We start from the raw sequence: 21,420 nt of genomic DNA on the forward strand, positions 1-21,420 counted from the left end.
CTTGTGATCGGTTTTTGGTTGGTTTTTTGTTTTGTTTTGTGGGCCACTCAATAATGCAAATGCGCCTAGCGGTATGCAAAGTAAAATACATACAAATTGTCTATGCATTTTTGTTTTCTTATTTTTCTTTTTTTTGGTTTTTTATAAATGGTATTAACCCTTAACATATACTTGCAGTACGTCCATGTATCCATATCCATGCCTAAAGGCGTGTGAACAAGAACTTGCCAGGAATCACTTTTAACATCGGACTAGAAGAATTCTGTATATAGATATAGGTTTCCCATTGATATTACAGCAAAAACTATGCTAAAATAGAAAGAGACAGAAGAACATGCATAAAAGAAGGTGAAAGAAACTGTTCTCTGGGCCTAAGCCCAGTTACTGTAGAGGACACGCCTTCGATCAGTATCAACAGGAAAATTGATTGGGACACATGAATCGTGGACACTATAGTACCATATTTAGTAGATAAAGCAATGAAATTTTAAAATTATTAATATTATTAACTCACTCTGTGAGAGATAACATGCATGACTCTCAATAAGAGCTGAGCAAAAGAGAGTGGCAAGTCAGTCTGGGTCGAACGATCGATTGAAGCTAAATCAATATCCTATTACAATCCAATAATACCTTATATTAATATCCCATACAGCATTTGAAAGAGTTTTAGAGATTTCTTTTGATTATTTTAAAAAATGGTTTTAAGCAGAGGTCGAGATAACTTCAAACAAAAAACTCCAAATATTAACATTATTTTTGGCCATCAATTAAAAATATGACTCTAAATAGAGACGAACTTGATTGAAAAAGACATGCCCAAAAGCAATTGCCCAAGAGAAGTCGTGCCTAGGATAGAATTTACATATGTTCAGAAAATGATCTCATTTAAGACTATTTAAATCAGAAAAGAATCGAAGACTGTTATTTTTGTTTAGATCTTGTACTAACACTTTATCTAAAAAAGATTCAAAAAATGCCGCATAAATATCGGATTTGTTTAGGTCAATTTAAAAAATGTAGAAATTTTTAAATTGCAGTTTTCAGAGATCAATTTTTGTTTTGTAAAGATTAGAAATACAATCTAAATTCCCTTAGTTTTCTATCCGTCAGTGAATTAATCTAATGGAAATTTGTCATTATGGATTCGAAAAAAGTTGTCCATTTTTTTAGATTTTTTTTAACGCTTTGAGCTCCTGCAAGGATATGACTAAATTCGGCTTGCCAAGTTTCACAATTTTTTGGATTTACCATTTTTGGTGTTTTTTTTTTAGTTTTTGTATAATATTTAAAATTTTTTTTTTAATTTTTGTTTTTTGTTTTTTGTTTTTTTTTTTTAAATTTTAATTTTAATTTACTGTAATTTTTCTGCTGTTGTTGTTTTTTCATCTTCTTTGTTGCTTTTCAGTTGTCTTTCAGTTTACGCTACGCACGAATTTTTTGTTAACTTTTTGCTGTTGTTTGGAAATTGGTTTTTAATTTCTTTTTTTTTTTTGTTTTTTGTTTTCTTTATATATTTAAAAATTCGTTATTTCTAGTTCATATATATATATATGTATATACATATACATATATAGAAAGGTGTAATTTTTTTTATTTTGTTGTTTTTTTTTGTGGTTTGTCGTTTTAAATATTTTTTTTTTCATATGTATTGCATGTATATTTGACTAACCTTTCAATTATTTCTGTCTATTAGGTTTTCAGATTTTTTTTTTGTTTTTCTTATTAAGTGTGTGTGTTTTTTTTAAGCAATTTTACTTAATTTTAGTTTATACATTTTACGTTGTTGTTGTTGGTTTTTCTTTTTTTTTTTTTGGTTTTCAAAATGTTTTTCTATTAGTTCTCTTTGTGTGTGTGTGTTTTTTTTTGTTTCTGATTTTAAATATTTAAAAATAGTTAACTTTATACTTTGTTTTCAACATCTTTTTTTTTTGTTTTTTTTTCATCTTATGTTTGCTTCTATTCCACTTCTGTGTGGGTGAATAGTGTGTGTGTGCGTGTGTCTGTGTGTGTGTGTGTGTGTGTGTGTGTGTGTGTGTGTGTGTATGTGTGTGTGTGGTAATGTTCCTGTATTTAAATACATGACATTATTCTGATTATATATTTATATAAAAAACGGGGAAAAAATGTCAAATTAAAATGTTCAAAAAACAATTTATCGTACTTATTGAATCTGTTGTATAGCTTTATAATTGGCATTATGTTTGACAACTGTGTTTTCTGTTCCATATGTGTCTGTCTTTATGTGTGTGTGTGTATGTGTGTGTGTGTGTATGTGTTTGCTTGTTTGTTTCACTTTGAAAATTTATTGTGTCTGGTTTACATTGATTTATCCTCTCTTCTCAAATATCTTCCATATTTTTTTTGTTTGTTTGTTAATAAATTTATCTTCATTTTTTTTGTTTTGTTCCTTTTTTTATTTTTTTTTTCTTGTTTTGTTTTGTTTTTCTATCACAGCAACATATTTTTGTATACACTATTTTTATTTATTACAAAAATAACAAACAAAAGTGAGAAAAAAGAAGAAATTCAAATAAGAAGTGAAATTTTATTGAAGATTTTGAAGGGAAAGTCGTCAAAAGTTAATCCATAATTATATACTAGATATCTGCATCAATTCCTTCATAATCAAGTTGAAAGTGAATATATTCGAATTGAGTTGAATTAATTTAGTAAGTGACAAGTACAAAATAGATTGAATATATATGAATATGAGTAGGTACTCGAATTGTCTCCTTATACAGGGTTTTCACTGTCTTAATTTGATGAATACTTTCATAAAGTCCATGTCACTTGAATCAATTTGAGTTATGTCATTTGAATCAATTTGAGTTATTCGAAAACGTACACACATGTCTGTTAATATATCGCCATTTTGTTGCCGTTAGAGTAATGCATGTCTATTTGTTTTTCTCTTTTTGAATTTAGTTGAATAAGAACATTCTAATCACTCACATTCACACTCATTCATATGCGACTGAGTTTTTCATACTCATTGTTTATGCGAATTTCTGTTATTCATGCAGACCTCTAATATACATACCTATATGAAATATATATAGATTAATTTTTATTTTGTTGGACATTTCAAAAATAAAAAACAAAATCAATAAAAAAAAAACAGAAACGATTTAGCAAGAAAGAAAATAGAAAGACTGACCGATAGAATGAGTGAGAAAGAAAGAGAGAGAGAGAGAGAGATAGAGAGTGAGACAGAAAAAAAGAATAAACTGAATAGTTGAAAAGCATTTTGGCTATTTGCTTGGTATTTGGTTTTTTTTTTTTTTTTTGCAGTTTGTAGTTTTTTTTTCTTTTATTTCTTGTCCAACTTTCTTCCATCTTCGGTTCCTCGTACGATTTTTGAAAAGTAAAAACAATTATTTCTGTTTGACTTATTGTGCAATTGCCGAGGAAGGATTTTCTGCATACTTTTCCCGTTTTCCTGTTTCCTTTCCATCATCATCATCATCATTATCATGAACATCATTATTAATATTATTCTTCATGCTTAACTGCGCCCTGTCAATTTGCATTTATGGGAACTGAAAGAGAGAATGAAAACAAGAGAAAAACGATTGATTCCCAGTCGTATTAAAAGCTAAGCTTTAGGGCAAAGGGTAAAGGGCCTAAAAGGAAGGAGGCAAGTTCTTTCGTAAATTTTGCCCAAACATGGGATATCCTTTTTAAATTTATATATGTAAACGAATATGATCTCAACTCCTTTGGATGTTGCAATTTAATTTTATTTCAGTCACATTAACATCATAACCATGTTCATTAGCCTTCTTCTCCTGGATATCAAATGAATTGATATTGGAATTATGAAAAATAGAAGCAAATTTTGATTCCGCTTGGAATGATTATTCTTTTCAAGCTTTCTCTGTGGCAATTTTTATAGGAGACTACTGTTGGGGAACTTTATTGGGTACTTACAATAAAATGTGGCGCCGAGAATAATACCGCCAGTGTGGCTATAATCGTGAATAGCGTGAAAATAATAAGGCACAAACGATCAACGACCATGGCTGCAAATTTCCAGTCTCGTGTTATGTCGCCTGTCTCATCCTCTTTTTTTAGCTAAAAAACCGTAAAAGTAGATTAAAATTGCAAAATTTTGTAAAGTGTAGTCTAATAGCAACCTGATCGGTTATCCAGCGTAACTCTTTCAGTATTAACGCCAATTCATATTCCGCCGATGAGCTTAGACAAGTATGCGAAATGGCCTCATGCATCCGAGCCTCGGCCACAGCGGCCACTGGTCCAACTGGTCCGCCCACAGGGCCCACACTACCGTCGTCGCCTTGCCTGTATACAGTACAACAATTCACAAATATTGAAATTGATTGATTCCTACACGTACGTATATGTATGTGTGTATGTATGTTTGTATGTATGTATGTATGTATCATCATCATGCAAGGGGATAGTATTTAAATTTGCTTGGGACAAACAACAATCCTTGTCACAATGAAAGTCAATCGAATTCCTTTTTGCCTTTTGTTCATGATGGCCAAGAATTTATGTTGTTTTTTTCTTTTTTTTTTCTAGTGCCTTACACAATGAATCCTTCTGCTCCCCTATGGTAAGGATATTACATTTCTTTGACTTGCATACACATTTATTCAATATAATACCTTGACTGTATCTGGCATAAGCTTTTGAAGTCTTTTGGTAGTTTTAAATGTCTCGTATGAGTTAAATTGAAACAAGTTTGATATAAATTGTTATTTAACTTTTCATTGAGAGCTTGAGTTTCATAAGTTTATTTAAAGAGAAAATTGGAAAAAAGATTTTCATGTTTGATTATTAAGTCACTTTTTTTGTTTTTTTTTTTTATAGATGATATAAAATGAAATTCCACTATTTGATTGTAATTTTGTGGATATTTTGTGTCCTGTCACTCTTTCTTCCCTCCCATTTGTACTTGTCCTCGACTATTATGGCAAATCTGTCCTTTATTTTGTTGTCCTGTATACAACTCGTGTTCGTGTCCTTGTCATTGTTGTCATCAAATCGTTTAAATTTCTTTTTCCTATTTTTATGTTTCGTTTCTTTTCTTTTCAATTTTGCCCTATTGGTCTTTAGGTCATCTTTATGATGCCATCATCATCATCATCATCATCATTTGTCGCAGCTTGGAATCGATGTCACGCATTGGCTACAAAACTTTTCTTTTCACAAATGCACTTATGACAGACTCATATTTCACTAATATTGGGCGTGTGCTGGCTTTGCCACTTCCTTTTATCTGAACTGAATGCGAAGTAAATGTTTAAACGAAATGGAATGGGTTAAGCGTCGTTCATACACAATTTTTCTAATATAATTCTGTTTTTTTTTTTCTTGTGTCAGTGTGCAACTTTTTATTGGTGTTTCGACAAAGTAAAGAAGATCATAAAGATCTGATTATAATAAGTTATAAAATGAACATTGTTAGAATTCGATTCGATAAATCGTTAAAAAAGGCGATAACATTTTTGGAACTGGAATGGAAATGGTGTAGATTTCAGTTCCTAGAAACTATTTGAAACTTTAGAAACTCTTCTTCTCTTCAGTGATAGATCTAGAGTCTAGACAGTGGCAGATCCAAGAAGGGACGATCTAGAAGAGAGTTCTCCACGCAGAGAACGAAATTGCTCTCAAAATCTCTCTCCAAATTTGCCTCTGGATGTAATTAACTATAGAAAATCGACTTTAGAGGTGTCCTATTCAAATGGCGCGTAGTGTAAGTAGGTATGCCAGATCAATCTATAATATCTAAACACTGTGGAAATTCTAGCTTCTCAAATCAATTCACTAACACCTAACAATAAAACGATATGGATGAAAACTAGCCAATATAATTAAGCGGTTTTTTGCATAGTGTGGAAACAAAGCATTATGGATACATATGTATATTATTAATTTCTGTCAAGGGAATTACACTTACCTGTACATTGTCCTGTAGTATGTGGGCTGATGGGGTAATGTGGCACTGGCACATCGATGATTGCAACGAAAATCATCGTCTATATCAAGGACATTTGCCAGCAGAGATTTCGATGATCTTTTTAGGAGAGCGCGTGCGTGTGTGTGTGTGTGTATAAAATAAATATGAAATGATATTATCAAAATGATAATTGGTATTAGGGTCGTATTGGTCATATATGTATGGTTAGGTAAATGCGGCCTGGTTACCAACATTTCACTTCATTCTCTTGGGTTTACCTTTCCTTGAGCTCAACATTTTGGATGTGTTGTTGCTTTTTATCGCCAGCAGTGGATGACGAACCCGACGACGAGGAGGGCGGCGGCGGGCACTCGTAGCCAACCTGTCCGGGTCTTTGCATGCGCAATATGCAAGGTAACCAATAAAGGAATATTACTCTTATCTGTGTGAGGAGTGGCGGTGTTTTTTTTTATTTTATTTATTTTTTGTTTATTTTTATTTTTATTTTTTTTTCAGTATTTCGTTCGGACAGTGGAGAGAGAGCGAGAGAAAGAGAGAAAGACGGAACGGAGTTGGTGTTGGGTAATGGCGGTTAAAAATAATATATGCGATAAATATTTAATTTTTTTACGTTTTTTGTTTTTTTAATGGTTGAGTTTATTCAATCAAGATTTAGTTTTTTGTTTTTATTGTTTAGTTTTTGATCAACACACACAGATATGGTTTTCCATATAGAATTGTTTATTGTTTTTGTTTGGTGTTTAATTAAAGTTTATATTTATGCGTTTTTTTTTTGTATTAATTGTTTTTAGGTTTTTAGTATTAATTTTTTGGTTGTTGGTTCGGTTTGTATTTTTAGATTACACATGGGCAATGTAAAGGATGTGTGTTAGAGTGAGATAGCACCAGCTCGCGCATTGTTAGATGTAGACAACGAGATAAGAGAGAGAGAGAGAGAGGGAGAGAGAGAGATAGAGAGACAGAGAGAGAAAAAGATTGAGAGAGAGAGAAAGAGAAACGGAAACAACAGTTGAAGAGGCAGTTGAGTTGAGTTGAAGTTGAGTTGAATTGAAGTTTTGTTTCCGGTTTGATTTTTTTTTTGCGTAGTTGTTGTTGTTGTTGTAGTTGTAGTTGTTGTTGTTGGCCAGAGTTTGTTTGTTTGTTGTATATTTTTTTTTTAAGTTAGGAAAAATAAAATTTGTAGTGTGATTAATGTGCTGGTAGCCATTTTCTTTTTCTAATCTTTTTTTTTGTAATAGTTTTAAGTTATAATGTAGGTTGGCATATATATGTATGTATATACATACATACATATATATTTGCACTTTGAGGCTAGTGAAAAAATAAAAAGAAAAACAATGAAAATGCTTGCTCAACTAAATAAAAGAAGAATTACAATTATAAATACAACATAAAGTATACAAACAGGTGGCTAATGGGCAGATGGGAAATGAAATATTTAAGTAGAATATTATTGAAACAGAATATCCTAAATGCAAGATTCACTATGGAACAGGAAGTAGAATTTAAAGACAAAAACAAAGAAAATCAGTGTTGGATGACTATATGCAACGCACAGTGGTTCGTTTCGAAAGTGCTGCCGAATTTTTAAGTTTTTTGCATTAAACAAAAACTATTAAACTTTTCAACTATTTCAATCCCCCTTAGTAGTTTTTATACCCTTACAAAAAGGGTATATTAATTTTGATCAGAAGTGTGCAACGCATAGAAGGAAGCATCTCCGACCATATAAAGTATATACATATATTCTTGATCAGCACGACGAGACGAGTTCATATAGCCATGTCCGTCTGTCTATCCGTCCGTAGGCTTGTATATCTCGGACTCAGCCGGATCGGATCACTATATCATTCTATTTTCGTGAAATAATATTGGTGAGTTAATTACACATATAAACGACTATGCCAAAGTTGATCAAGATCGAGTGACAATATCATATAGCTCCCATGGGAAAGATCTGTCGAAAACAGTCACTTTGATATTGATCGTTATTTTCTATGCTAAGATTGTGAACGGTTCTTTCGCAAACACTAGCCTTTTTAGCTAAAACGTTTTTCCACTTTGATGGATATAGGTAAGGAAAGAGTTACCAAAAAAGTTGCAAGGGCATACAAACTTTGACGAGGTTGAAGTTAGCCCCGGCCCTCTGGTTTATTATAGAAACCGTTTCAATGTTTTGTATGTAACTCAGTCTCGTGTCACAAGAAGATGAGAAGATTTAATATACTATTTTCCAACACTGACAAATCTATAATACATAGCTCTTCTTGCACTTTACCGAATCAACACAAAAGAAAAACCAAAAAAAAAAAAACAAATGGTATGAACTTATGAAATTTTTTTTGTAATGTCCATAAGAATAATCAAAGATAATGGAAAAGGCTGGACTTATATCGGCTTATTGCCGATATTCTTGGGTATGAGCAATATCAAATATTAATAAAATTTAATCAATGAAATAAACAATTTAGATAACATAGAATATACGTATATTTATATTTAGTTCAATCAAAAAAAAAATAGTTACTATCAAAGGCCTTAATATTAGTTTGTTCAAAGTTATATATTTTAGAAAAATAAAATATATTTAATAGAATTAGTTCACTAAACTTGAAAAGACTCTTAGATTGGGAATTGATCACAATGTGACATTGTGATAGTTTGTTTAATTAATGTACAAACTTTGGGGCGGGTTTACAAATAAACAGACTCACAGACTGATTATCAAGTTTAAAGTTACAATCAAATCCTACCTAATGCCTGTTAACAAAAACTTAATGGATGCAAATGGAAATAAGTTAATGAGTTCATTAAAAAAACGAAACTATTGATAACATTCAAATTTTGTTCAAAGTGATTGTAATCAAAAATGAATTATTTCTTAAACTGAAAGTGAGTATTTTTTTATTTAACTTTTTCGAATTGCGTTTTATTGTCCCAGTTGTCACAGTGGGTTGAGATTTTCGTTATTCGATTTGATAGACTTATACTATGTACTATGTTAGTGGTTAAAAAAGTATTATTTCGGATTTAATATTTACAATTGAATGCAATTGAATGCACCACCACAATGGAAAGTGAATAATTTTCATTTGAAAATAAAATGGAAATTATTTATCAGCTCTCATCATGGCTGAGTGCTTTGAATTGATTGGATTCGATTGAAAAGTTTCAAAAGTTGTTCATTTTATGTTTTCGTTTTGTTTGTACATGCAATCGTGTGAAAGGAATATGAGTATACATAAGTAAGAAATAAGTTGGTATATAGAATTCTTGTATATTGTTTTTTTTTTTTGTTTTTTTGATTAGTTTATGTGTTTTTTGTAATTGTTAACTTCTTTTTTTTTTTTTGCTAACTATATACAAAATTGATTATATTGCTGGGCATTAGGTTTTGATTTGTTTTTTTTTTCTTTTTTTTTTGGGGGGTGGGGGGTCGGTTTAATGGGACGGAGGGTTGTGTGTGGGTTTTTGGGATGTTTGTTTTCTTGGCTCTTTGTGCTAGGCATGTGAATTGTACAGTTAATTTGGTGTATATAAATATTTAAATATATATATTTAAATGTCTGTATATGTATATATTTAAATATATGTATTTGTTTATGTTTGTATTGTTTTGGTGTACTTTATCTCATATTTTTCATCATCTTCATTTTCTTCATTATCGTAGATAGTTGAAAAAATGATACACCAAAGCAAAACTTAAAATCGAAAACCCAAAAAAAAAAACAACTCAAAAACGAGACAAAATTCTCAAAATGAAAAGCTAATGATTAAGTTAAATGAAACAAATGAAGAGAAAATACACACACAAATGATATGGAACTCAAGGACGTAGTTGATAGTTGGGCAAGTATAAGTATAAGGTTAGATAAGTTAAGTTTGCAATTAATTTGAATATTAAAAATATTACCCATTCACTCATTTCATGCGTATCTGGATTTCTATGATGATAATTGAGGATAAGTATGGTTGACACAACTGATGAGGCCACCATAAACATAATGCAATTGAAATAAGTTCCTAGAAGGACACAAAAATTACACAAAAACATTTTGGTAATTGCTGTTTGTTTTGTTTGTTTTTTTTTTTTTTTTCATTTTTGCTGTTTTCTTATTATTGTAAGGTTTGGTTTTCATTCATTTTTTTTTGTTTTGTTTTTTCTTTATTATTATAATTATTTGTTGTTTCGTATAACCCCAAAAGCTGAAACACTGCAAAATTCTCGCTCTTTTTATTGTATGTAGGTAAAGCAAAATAGAAAGTAAATAAAGAATAGAAGTTATACATGTTCATTTGGTAGATCGTATGTACAAAGAGTAAGATCACTTCACTCAGTGAAAATATAAAAAGAAAATGTCACTGATTTAACGAAAATTCACTGAACTTACTTATTTGGCCTCGTGCAAATTTAAGGAAATTTCCCTCAAAAGACTTTGATAGTCTTTCAGGACAGTTTTGTTCTTGAACCTTGATCATTGCCATGTTTTTGAGTCCTAAAGCTAAACTAAGCTTTTAAAAATATTTCTGATTAACTAAAAATCAAATGTTTGGAAAGCAAAAATAGTCGAAAATACTCAGATTTCTTATGTTTTCACCTCAAACAACCAAGTAGAATGTTTTTATTAGCTATTTGTTCTAATCTAGTTTTAATTGTCTATATTTTTGGATATACAATCGATGATCGAGAACACTTTAATCGTAGGAAACGGACCCATAAAGGACTAGGACTAAGGCTTGTCCTGAGTAGATACTACAGGAAAGTGAATATCTAATATTCAATCCCTTGGGCGACTCTTTATTCAGATAATATATAAAACATTTTTGAAAACTCAAGCATTTCAGTGAATTTACATTACAGTTCAAGTTTAAATTTCTCTTTTCTCTGAGTGAGTTGCTTTGTTTTGTTGTAGCTTGTTTTGTGTTTTGGGTTTGGTGTTTTATCCTTTTTCTTTTGTTGTTATTTAAAATAGATTTACTTGAGAGTTAAGTGTGAAAATGAACAAAAATAGAGACAAAGTTCATAGAGATAGAGATAGTAGTTATTGGGAAAAAAAACGTATATATGTATATATAACTGTATTGTATTAAATAGTTTAAAGAAGTTAATTGTTATTCGTTTGCTTTCTTAGTTTGTTTGGGTTTTATATATATTATTTTTTATTTTTTTTGTATATTACAAGTGAATAAACAAAAAACAAATTCTATGATACAAAATATGTATATAGAGGTTTTTAGTTTTCTTTTTGTGCCCTAATTATCTTCCTCTTCTCGTTGTTCCTCTTCCAGCAGCGGTCCAAACTTGTGGCCCAATTCAAATGCGGGGACCAAATTGGGAGGATATTGAGACCCAAGACCCACTTTGAACTGAACCACGCGTTTGGCTTCTCCCCTTGTTTATTTTTTGAATGCTCATTTCTTTGGTTTTTTTTCTGTTTTTTTTTTTTTTTGATTTTGTTCAAACTTATTTTGTAATTCGTTTTTCTTTCGTTTCTTTTTGGTTCTATTTTTTTGTGCACAACCAATTATCCGCAATCATCATGTTTGTTTAAAAATCGAGATCAGATCTAATTTGATTTCTTGTTCTTCTCAATTTGTTGAGCTGTTGTATCTAGCAGATACATTTGTATCTAGTTTGGTTGGTGGCATTTGTGGGGTTATTGAAAGGGTTTTTGCGGTGGGGGGAAAGGGGGGCTTTTTGGTGAGAGGGAATATAATATTGATTAAAGTTTTAGTTCGAGTTAGAGATAGAGAGAGTTAGAGAGAGAAGGAGACGGTGCTGGCTTCTACGAATAGTTTTTGTTTAGTATTTTTTTTTGGTAGATGTTTTTTTCTTTTTTTTTTTATGAATGTTTAAAGTTTGATTCATTTTCGCTTTTTTTTTTTATTTTTTAGAAGTTTTGAGTTAATTTATTGCTATTGTTTTTATAAATTTTGTTTAATTGTTTTATGCCCAACGAATGGATGAAGGATGCAAATTGAATTCTATTACAAGAAAATAAAACAAACCAATAAAATAAAATGTTTAAATCGTTTGGTCCATTTGTGGGCATAGTTATTTAACAATAATAATTATTATTATTTAGTTTAAGCACTCAATGTTTAGCATATATATGTATATAATTATTAAATATAAAAGTAAATTCCTTGGGGCACACACGTTTCCATATTGAATACTTTCTTGCACTCTAAAATATATATAGACGAGGGGGGGAAAGGGGGTATCGGTGTTTGTTTTTTGGGTCTCAATATTATCCTAACTAAGTATTCGGATGGGGTATTATTTGGTTTGTTATTATTTTTGTTTAATAATTAATTATTGTTAGCTAATTTCATGTTGATCAGTTTTTATATGTACATTGGATTAGGATCGAGGTTCTCATACATGCCACACATATGTACATACATACATACCTATGTACATATATAACATTTAGTACTTATCTATATGGATATATATGTATGTATCTATGTGTGAGTGTGTATGGATGCATCTATGTATATATGCTGCGGATATATGAATCTGATCAGAGGAAATGCCATGGTTTTATGTACAAATGACACATGAAAGAATATGTTTAAATATATATTTTTTTATTTATATATATATATGTACAGCATAAATTTTGAATATAATTATTTCATTTATTTATTGTTTTTTTTTTTTTTTTTGGGATTCATTTGAACAGAGATCTACGCACACTACATCACGAAAAAAATTGCAGAAATTATATATAAAATTTAAATTTTGTAAAACAAACAAAAAAAAAAACATATATTTTATTTAATTATGTACATTGATATATAGAAATACAACTGAAGTTTAGACAGACACAGAGACAGAGAGAAAGAGAGAGGGAGAGTCAGAGAGAAAGATAAAAGCATTTTTCCTTTCTTTTTCTAACATTATTTGCTAAGAAAAATCATTTAAATATTGTTTGACTGCTCTTTATATAAGAAAATTCTATAAATATCTTCAGATCTTGACTGGGAAATCCATTAAGACATATCTATATAGTCCATGCTTTACCCTCGATTGCCTGATTCTGGAATAAAACTCAAAGCTTTTTAGATATTTTATCCATATGTAGATTGATATCTATATCCATCGAAATGCTGTTCTTATTCATGAGAGTGTGTCTTTTGGTTTATATCTAAAGCAACAATAATGAACTAAATATTCATCCACAGTAGGCAATATTTGTAAAATATATCTAACAGAGATCATATAGACATATGATTTCTTCATCTTCACTTTTTGATGTAATTTTATAATAATGACCTATGCTTAACCAAAACATTAATTATGTTTAACCTAAACATAAGAGACCAAAACTAGGACTTTAGGAAAGCTAAATCAAGAGACGAATGTTCAAGAAAAGCCTGAAAACTATAAAGAATAAGGGAACACACATTGAAGGAAACGAATGCATCTGAAAAGTAAAATCCGGTAAAAGAAAAAACGGAGAAATATTTAGAAGCATTTGGGGCTAAAGATAAGAAGAACTCAAGAAGTCGAATGTAGGACAAGGAATTCTCTTCGGAAGCAGCGAAAGAAAACGTTGATTAACTGAAAGTTGAAGGCCAAATGAAAGGTAACAATAAATTTCATAATATTTTTATTTAATTTTCTCAATGATTTAGTTGAAATTCTTTTAGAAAAATTCTCTTAAGCATTTTTTTTTCATTAGTTATTGCTTATTAAGAGATTTTTGATTTAGTTATTGGAGCATTCTTTGTTTTTTTTTTATTATTGCAAAACAAAAAAGAATATGCAATGCGAACATGCAATTTATATACACACAGAGAGAGAGAGATTGACAGAGACAGCAAGTGAGTGAAAGAGAAAGAGAGAGAGAGAGAGAGAGAGAGAGAGAAAAGGAGAAAGATAGAGGCAGAGAGGCATTTACAATTAAGACATATCGGTAAAGAAAAACGACTCGAATAGTTTAGATATTCTCTTCTGTATTTACAAAGTTATCTTTCCCCGCAATCCTTGGCATATCCTGTCGTGTAAATGTGTACAAGTCTAGGTGTATGTGTGTGTAAGTGTAAAGCCAAATAGTTAAGAAGAAGAAAAATTTAGAGCAGCTTAAGAAGTGAAGAGATGCATACAAAAGTGTGGCAAATTCTATTATTATTGCCATTTACTATAAATATATCGGTATATATATATGTATTTATATATGTCTAAATTCCTTTCCCTTTCCTAATCGAGAGCCCATCCCATTCGATCCCTCAATATCCTGGCTTATCCCCTACATATTTCTCAGTAGCAAACTCCGGACTCCGGATGTGGGGCAAAAAATTGGATTTATGAAGGATTTTATAGAGGGTTTTGATTTAAGTTTTTTTTTTTGATTTTGTTTTGTTTCTTTTTTTTTTCTTCTTTTTTTCGGACGCATTTGTGTTCTTGCATGCCAACAAGAACATTTTTTCTTTTACATTATGTGGTAGTGGTCCTTGGCAAGAATAAACCTCTCACCTGACAAAACCAAACAACAATAAACAAAAAAAGAGAAATAAATTCCAAGTAAACGAACTAAAAACGGAAAATACATACATATTCAAACAATATTACCAATACATCGCATGTTTTAGTTTGAAAACCGAAAACAACAACAACAACAACAACAAGAAAATATAAAGATGGAAACAAAAGACAACAACAACCGAGTGCATACTAAAAAATTCATTTCTTAAAAACAAAATCACAAAATACACGTACCAAAAATAAATCAACTAACGATAAACGCTAGCTAGTAGACATTTTATATCTATCTCTATATATATGTAAATTGTCTAGATATATATAGGTATGTTGTGTTGTTGTACCCAAAACAAAAAACCAAAAAAAAAAAAAAAATACAAGAAAAATGAAAATAATCACACACAATAAATAAGACACAAGAATAAGAAATCGAGGACACTTAACAATAATTCTTGGCATTTTTCCACCTAAGAATTGTGTTTTTTTTTTTTTTTTCGGGCTGCCATACCAGTCCTCGATTTACGACGAAACGAAAACAAAAATTGTTTAATGAAATAACTAAAAATAACTAAAAATAACTATATAAGTACTACGAGCTAATTATTTACTTTATATTATTTTGCAAGACTTGATTCACATTGACAAAAGAAATTCGCACATTGATTTTGTGGCAAATATCTCTGCCATTATGAACAATGCTTGTATGTGTGTGTGTGTGTGTGCGTGTGTGTGTGTGTATGTGAGTATGGGTGTGTCTAAGTGTATCCAGATGACTTTTAAGTATATGGGTGTTCGGGCATAATTATGTGCTAAAATGCTACTAAAGTGTGCTATATACATTTACAATTTGAATGGTGCAAAAAACTACAGCGAGAAAGACAGAGAGAGAGAGAAAAGAAATCATGCTGTAATCGTTTGTCTATATTCTTGATATAAATTTGCGTGTTTTTCTTTCTCTCTCTCTTTCTCTTTCTATCACTTTCGCTTAGTTAAAGTGTCTGAAAAGTTTGCAAACAAATTTTTAAGCAAAAGAGATAAAAGGTTTACAGAATCCTTAAAACTTGTTTCATCATGTAAATTTTTAAAGAATTGATAATACGGCACAGTCGGCTCTAGGATTTTAAAGTGGAAGCCCACCCTAAAAGTATGCAATAAATATAAAACATTTGATATGCCATGTTGCTAAAAAACCTGCCTAAAGATAAAATCTTTATTGACGATCATTTTTCTATCAACTGGACATTTGAAAAGTGCTTTTGAAGCGTATTTTGTTGGCTTTCTATAGCATACTTTTGGGGGCAAAAGTTTATTATTTCACTTTCCTAGATAAACCACTGCATAAAGAAATTCTGAATTACTCTATGATTAAAGCGAATGTTTTCTAAAGAAAGGTTGAAACGAAAATACAAAATAGGGAGACAGAGAGAAAGATAGAGGGTCAGAGAGTAAAAGAGACGACTGCAAGAATATAAAGACTTGAGATTTACAGAAAACATATACTAAATAGGTATATTAAACATGCTACATACATATGTGGAATTTTTCTTTGCTGTTTTACTTTCCAATACAATGAACTATGCCATGAGGTTGTGGAATGATTATAATCTTGGCTTTACCTTATTGAATCCCAGATGCTTACGTTGGATAGATAAACGAACATAAATGCAGGTTACACTGATGTGAGATGAACGCAAAAAGAGGTTGTCAAACTCTATGGGTGGGTACATAGTATGTATATTAAATTATATTGTTTATAAGTATAATGTGTTGATGTTTTCTAATCTCACATCATTCGGGAATACATTAAGAAAATAGTTATCACAGGAGCGTAGTAAACAAATGCATTCAGCCTATTTGCATTTCTTGTAATTTGCTTTTTGCATTTTTCATTCACTTACACATACATTAGTTAATTGCTGCACACTGACATGGGACGAAAATGACGAAATCTGATGCTTAAACAACTAACTTAATAAGGGTATGTAATTGTGCGTGTGTGTGCGTGTGTGGGTATGCTCTCATTTTATAGCATACTTTTCTGAGCGTCTAACAAGGGGAACTTCAGGTATGCGAATCACCGATTTGGATGAATTTTGGATATGTTGTAGAATACCACGTCATTTGAAGCTGTGTGAAATATTTCGGCGCACTATTCTATATTTTCCTAATAAATCGGCTTTAAAGTTATAGCTTTGGTGACTTATAAGTAAAACGCCGAGTGGTCTACAAGCAGCTCGACGGTGTAAGGGGTAGAGGTCCTGCCTAAAATCGACGGAACTCTGGTTCAACCCCCGCCCGAAACTAGTTAGTTTTGGGTTTTCATTTTCTTTTTTTTTTTGCTTTTTCAATAATTATTTTTGTCTAATAGCGAAATAGGTCTTTTGATGATTTGTAATTGGAAACATTTTTTATGTATGTTGAAATTATTGTAGATGCAAATTATTATTATTAACTATTATTAACTTGTACGCTTAAGGTAATACCAGCTATACGCACGCCATTATGTACTGTATTTTTTAGGTAAGTTTAAAATATGATAAAGAGAATGCAAAGCTCCTTAACGCTTATAGAAGAAAATCGAGAAATTTCATTAAAAGAAGACTGTACTAAAGTAAAATCCCCGTCAAAGACGGGGCAATTCCACTTGTCATCTCTGATATTGAAGGGAATGCTCAAGTATGCATGGTTCGCTTCAGATTAGAAAGTGGTTTTCCAAAATTTTTATTTCGTTTGTTTCCTTAAAATTGGTTTAAAGTTGGTATGTTTTTGCACAAAAGCATTATTTAAACATGTTCATAGTCTTGAGAAAATATACATACGGGTATCATGTTTTTATGATTTATATCACAACAAAAAATGTGAAGGCAGAAGTTAATTAGTCTATTTTGCGTCTATATTATATATATGTTTTTGTAAAGGCATAAAAAATGAATCCAATCAAAAATCATCAAAAGACCTATTTCGCTATTAGACAAAAATAATTATTGAAAAAGCAAAAAAAAAAAAGAAAATGAAAACCCAAAACTAACTAGTTTCGGGCGGGGGTTGAACCAGAGTTTCGTCGATTTTAGGCAGGACCTCTACCCCTTACACCGTCGAGCTGCTTGTAGACCACTCGGCGTTTTACTTATAAGTCACCAAAGCTATAACTTTAAAGCCGATTTATTAGGAAAATATAGAATAGTGCGCCGAAATATTTCACACAGCTTCAAATGACGTGGTATTCTACAACATATCCAAAATTCATCCAAATCGGTGATTCGCATACCTGAAGTTCCCCTTGTAAATAGAATTTTTGTAATTTTGCAATTCTCTTAACGGAAAATCATTATTAGTGTGATAAATACTTAAGTCATCAGTTAAAATGTTAATCGACTTATTAAATTCAGTCTAAGGTGAAAATGAAAAAATCGTTTGCCATAGACAGAAAGAGTTAATTATCACTTGGTAAGGATTAAATGTCTAAGAAGCTCTCAACCGTAGCGAGAATTGTGTTTTGACCTATGAAATGCAGTGAATTTAACTTACACTTCGATCAGATACACTTTAAAACAAATTAATTTTCAATTTAAGCTATATATTAATAAACTAAATGTGGGCAAAGTTTAAATTGAGTTTTCAACTTTTCTGGCCAAGCAATGCAATAAAATTTAATTTCAAAACATTTAAATTTCATTTAATTGTAAATCATAACATTCTACACACTTTAGAAGTATCAAATTGTAGGCATGTCATTTATTTTAATGTTGACAATCTTCCATTATGTGTGTGTGTGTATGTATATGTGTGTGTGTGGGATGTGGCTTTAGATTGAAACTCGATTCAATTGAATTCATTGAGTAAATTCAATTTGAAATTTTATTGATAAAATCTTTTGTTTTATTTAATACCATAGACATGTAATCTCTGAGAAGTGTGAAAACTGTTTATCAGTTGATATGTAATTAGAGAGTAGATAGTAGAGTAGAGTCGAATAGAGTGGAGAGTGAAACCAAATACAGATGAGCTTGCTTTTTATTGCCATTTTAAAATGGACAACAATTTTTGGACCCACAAAACCCACTTGCAGCATATAAATTGATGTTGGACATTTGTGGGAGGATGTAGAGAGGAGAGGATGGCTCATGGTTGGTTGTTTTGGTCACCTGCCATTTTTTTGTTGGTTTTGTTTTTTTGTTTGCAGGCAGGTGAGTGCGTAACCTGATTCCTGGGGCAGCAATTCAGTGCTGTACGTGTTTATTGCTTTCAATCTTCTCAAAACTAATAGCCAGAGAGTACAAATCTTCTGAGAATGTGGTGTACGTTTTGGCTTTGATTTTGAACTTTTCCACTTTGCCGCTTCTTTTTTCTAGAAGTTTTATTATCGAAAGAAGAGAAAATTTTGCGGTTGTGATGAAAAGTCTTATGTGTGTGTGCGTATGTGTGTGTGTATTTCTGTTTGAGTTTAAAGTTTATCCAATAGCCATTTTAATAACTTTCGTGCATGTGTGTATGTGTGTGTGTGTGTATATATATTGCTAATCTGCCATCGATTTCAGTTTTGTATATATAACGATATATATATATACATATATGCATATATATAGTTATGTGTGTGTGCCCCAAATTCATCTAAATGAAAAATTGAAAAGAAACCAAATGTAAAACAAAAAAGAAACTCAAACAGAAAACCAAAACTAGAATAGGAGAATCTCTGTTTTTCTTTTCTTTTTCTTTTTTTTTTTTTTTTTTTGGCTAATTTAAGTTTTTTGTTGCTGAGAGCGAGATAGAGAGAGAGCGAGATTAGAGTTAGTTGTCTAGAGTGCAGCAGGATCTCATAATTGTGCATGGATCTAAACCTGGACAGGATATAACTTACCAAGCAGCGGCACAGCATCGGATGTTGCTGGCATTGTTTCGGCCACCATATTAAGGAAGACAGTGAGCGATAATAAAATAGTAACTCCTATGGGAGAGAGACAAAGAGAGGGAGAGGGAGACAGTAAGTTATGTAACATATATTATTTTCATTGTTACTTCAATTGCAATCTATATAAATGTATATATATGTAAATATCTATATTTGAAAAGAAATTAATAACTAATATTCATAGTTTTCTTTTTGGTTAACTCTTAAATATTTCATCCAGCTCTCTGATCCTGCTGCCGTTGATGCTGTGCGTGTGTGGGTGTGAGTGTGTATGCGAGTGTGAGTGTGATAGAGAAATTGAATTTTTTGAATCAATAAAAAACTACTACCGTATTTTCTGCACTGAACCTCAATTCAAATGAATTTGTTAATTTCCAAGTACCAGTTGTTCGGTTGAGTCTTTTCCCAAATTGGTTAACTAATCAAAAGAGTAACTGTGTGTGAGTGACAGTGTGTAAGTGTGTGTGTGTGTGTGTGTGTGTGGCTGTGTGTGTCAGGGAAGAAATGCCGCGGTTCTCAAAAGTAAGTATGCAAGCCTTATCATTATTTATGACTTTCTCTCTTTTTTTTTTGTATATATGTATATGTTCTGTTGCTTGTCATGGAAATACCTTTCCATTTATAAACATATATTATATACGAGGTTGGATCGAAAACTTGTTGAATTCTATGAGGAACTGCATTAGCAATCAATTATATGAAATGTCATCATCTTTGCAACGAAAAAGAAATATATTTGCTCCAAAGATTCTCTCAGCCTCTGAATTGGTCAACTAAGCAGTCTATCTGAGGTCAAGGTATTTGTTGTACTTACTTATTAGACAACCCTCTTGCATACTATATATGAACATATACACTTAATGCTTGATATTTTTTGGTTTATTTTTTTTTTGTTTTTCTTTCTCTTCTGAGGTCAAATAAATTATGTCAAAAGTCAGCTGGTTGTGTGTGAGGCAAACATAAATTAGCCGCAGGACTTTACGCAAAACTTGTCTATTATGCATGAGCCCGAGGGCCCCTAATGTGTTTTGTCCACACTCACACTCATATTCGCAATCGCATTCTGACGGGACGCGTCGGAGGTCTATGAGCAATTTTTAAAATATGGCATATGGGTGGGAGCTTGTCTGTTTTTTTGGTTTTTTTTTTTTGTTGCTTTGGCTGCGTAAACTTTTGCTACTCGCTCATAAGCGCGATGAAATATATGTATATTTTATAAAATTTTTGACATGCACCATATGTTGTGTGTTTAATGTACGTGATGCTAATGTCTGTTTCGTTGGTTCCTGGTTCAGTTTCAGTTTCAGTTTCAGTTTTGTGAATGGGCAACCTCAAAAGTTCGGTATGTATGTCGACCATGCGATATGTTGGCTTCACTTTCTAAAGGATTTTTGCAATATGTTGTATGTATGTAGGTAGGTGTATGGTGTTTGTGTGTATGTATGTCTCATACTCGTACGTCTTGCGTGTTAAGAAGTTCTTATTCTTTTGTGAAAAGTTGATATATTATATTCTGCTAGACAGCATGTGTTTGCCTGTTTTAGTTTAGGTTGCAGCAGATGTCAGAGATTTTGTTCATTTTGGTTATCTTTTTTTGATAAGGCATTGCATCAAATCGATTAAAAGGGCGCATGCCATCACATATCTATACAAATCGAACTAACACTAAAACTACATTAAAACTTCACTTATCAAGGAGAAAGAAAATAGTTTGAAATTAAAGAAATTATTTAAAAAGTTGATTAATACAAGTTAATACAAGAGACAAGTAAAAAGTCAAGTTTTGTAGTAGGTCAGAGTGATCTTTGGTAGGAGCAGCTCTAAATAGGTGATATTACAGAAATTTTCTCCCCAAAAGTATGCAGTGAATAGTCAAAACTTGGCTTACGACTGGCTTTTGCATACTTTAGGGGACAAATCTCTCTAATTTCACCTGATTAGATCTTATATTGAAATGTGGCACTTCTATAGTGTATTTGGAACTCATTTCTATTTGAGAGATCTAAAATTTAATAACGTAATAATTGACTTTTCAACTTTCACCTTTAAAACCGAAGAATATTTGTGCTG

The 21,420-nt window shown here is 31.2% G+C and overlaps 1 protein-coding gene across 1 annotated transcript in view; it reads right to left on the minus strand.

Moving 5' to 3' along the window:
* Positions 1 to 3,132: 3,132 nt before the first annotated feature.
* LOC6649099 (neuronal acetylcholine receptor subunit alpha-7) overlaps positions 3,133 to 21,420 on the minus strand; it is a 106,837-nt gene continuing 88,549 nt past the window's right edge. Inside the window, exons 8-14 of the mRNA XM_002071236.4 lie at positions 19,300 to 19,386; positions 9,864 to 9,973; positions 6,208 to 6,371; positions 5,930 to 6,046; positions 4,140 to 4,305; positions 3,934 to 4,077; positions 3,133 to 3,542 (exon numbers count right to left, since the gene is read on the minus strand). Coding sequence (XP_002071272.3) covers positions 3,534 to 3,542; positions 3,934 to 4,077; positions 4,140 to 4,305; positions 5,930 to 6,046; positions 6,208 to 6,371; positions 9,864 to 9,973; positions 19,300 to 19,386 — 797 coding nt within the window. The 3' untranslated portion in view covers positions 3,133 to 3,533. The remainder of the gene's footprint in view (positions 3,543 to 3,933; positions 4,078 to 4,139; positions 4,306 to 5,929; positions 6,047 to 6,207; positions 6,372 to 9,863; positions 9,974 to 19,299; positions 19,387 to 21,420) is intronic.

The sequence above is a fragment of the Drosophila willistoni genome (assembly GCF_018902025.1).
Source record: "Drosophila willistoni isolate 14030-0811.24 chromosome XL unlocalized genomic scaffold, UCI_dwil_1.1 Seg141, whole genome shotgun sequence".
In the NCBI taxonomy this organism is placed as follows: Eukaryota; Metazoa; Arthropoda; class Insecta; order Diptera; family Drosophilidae; genus Drosophila; species Drosophila willistoni.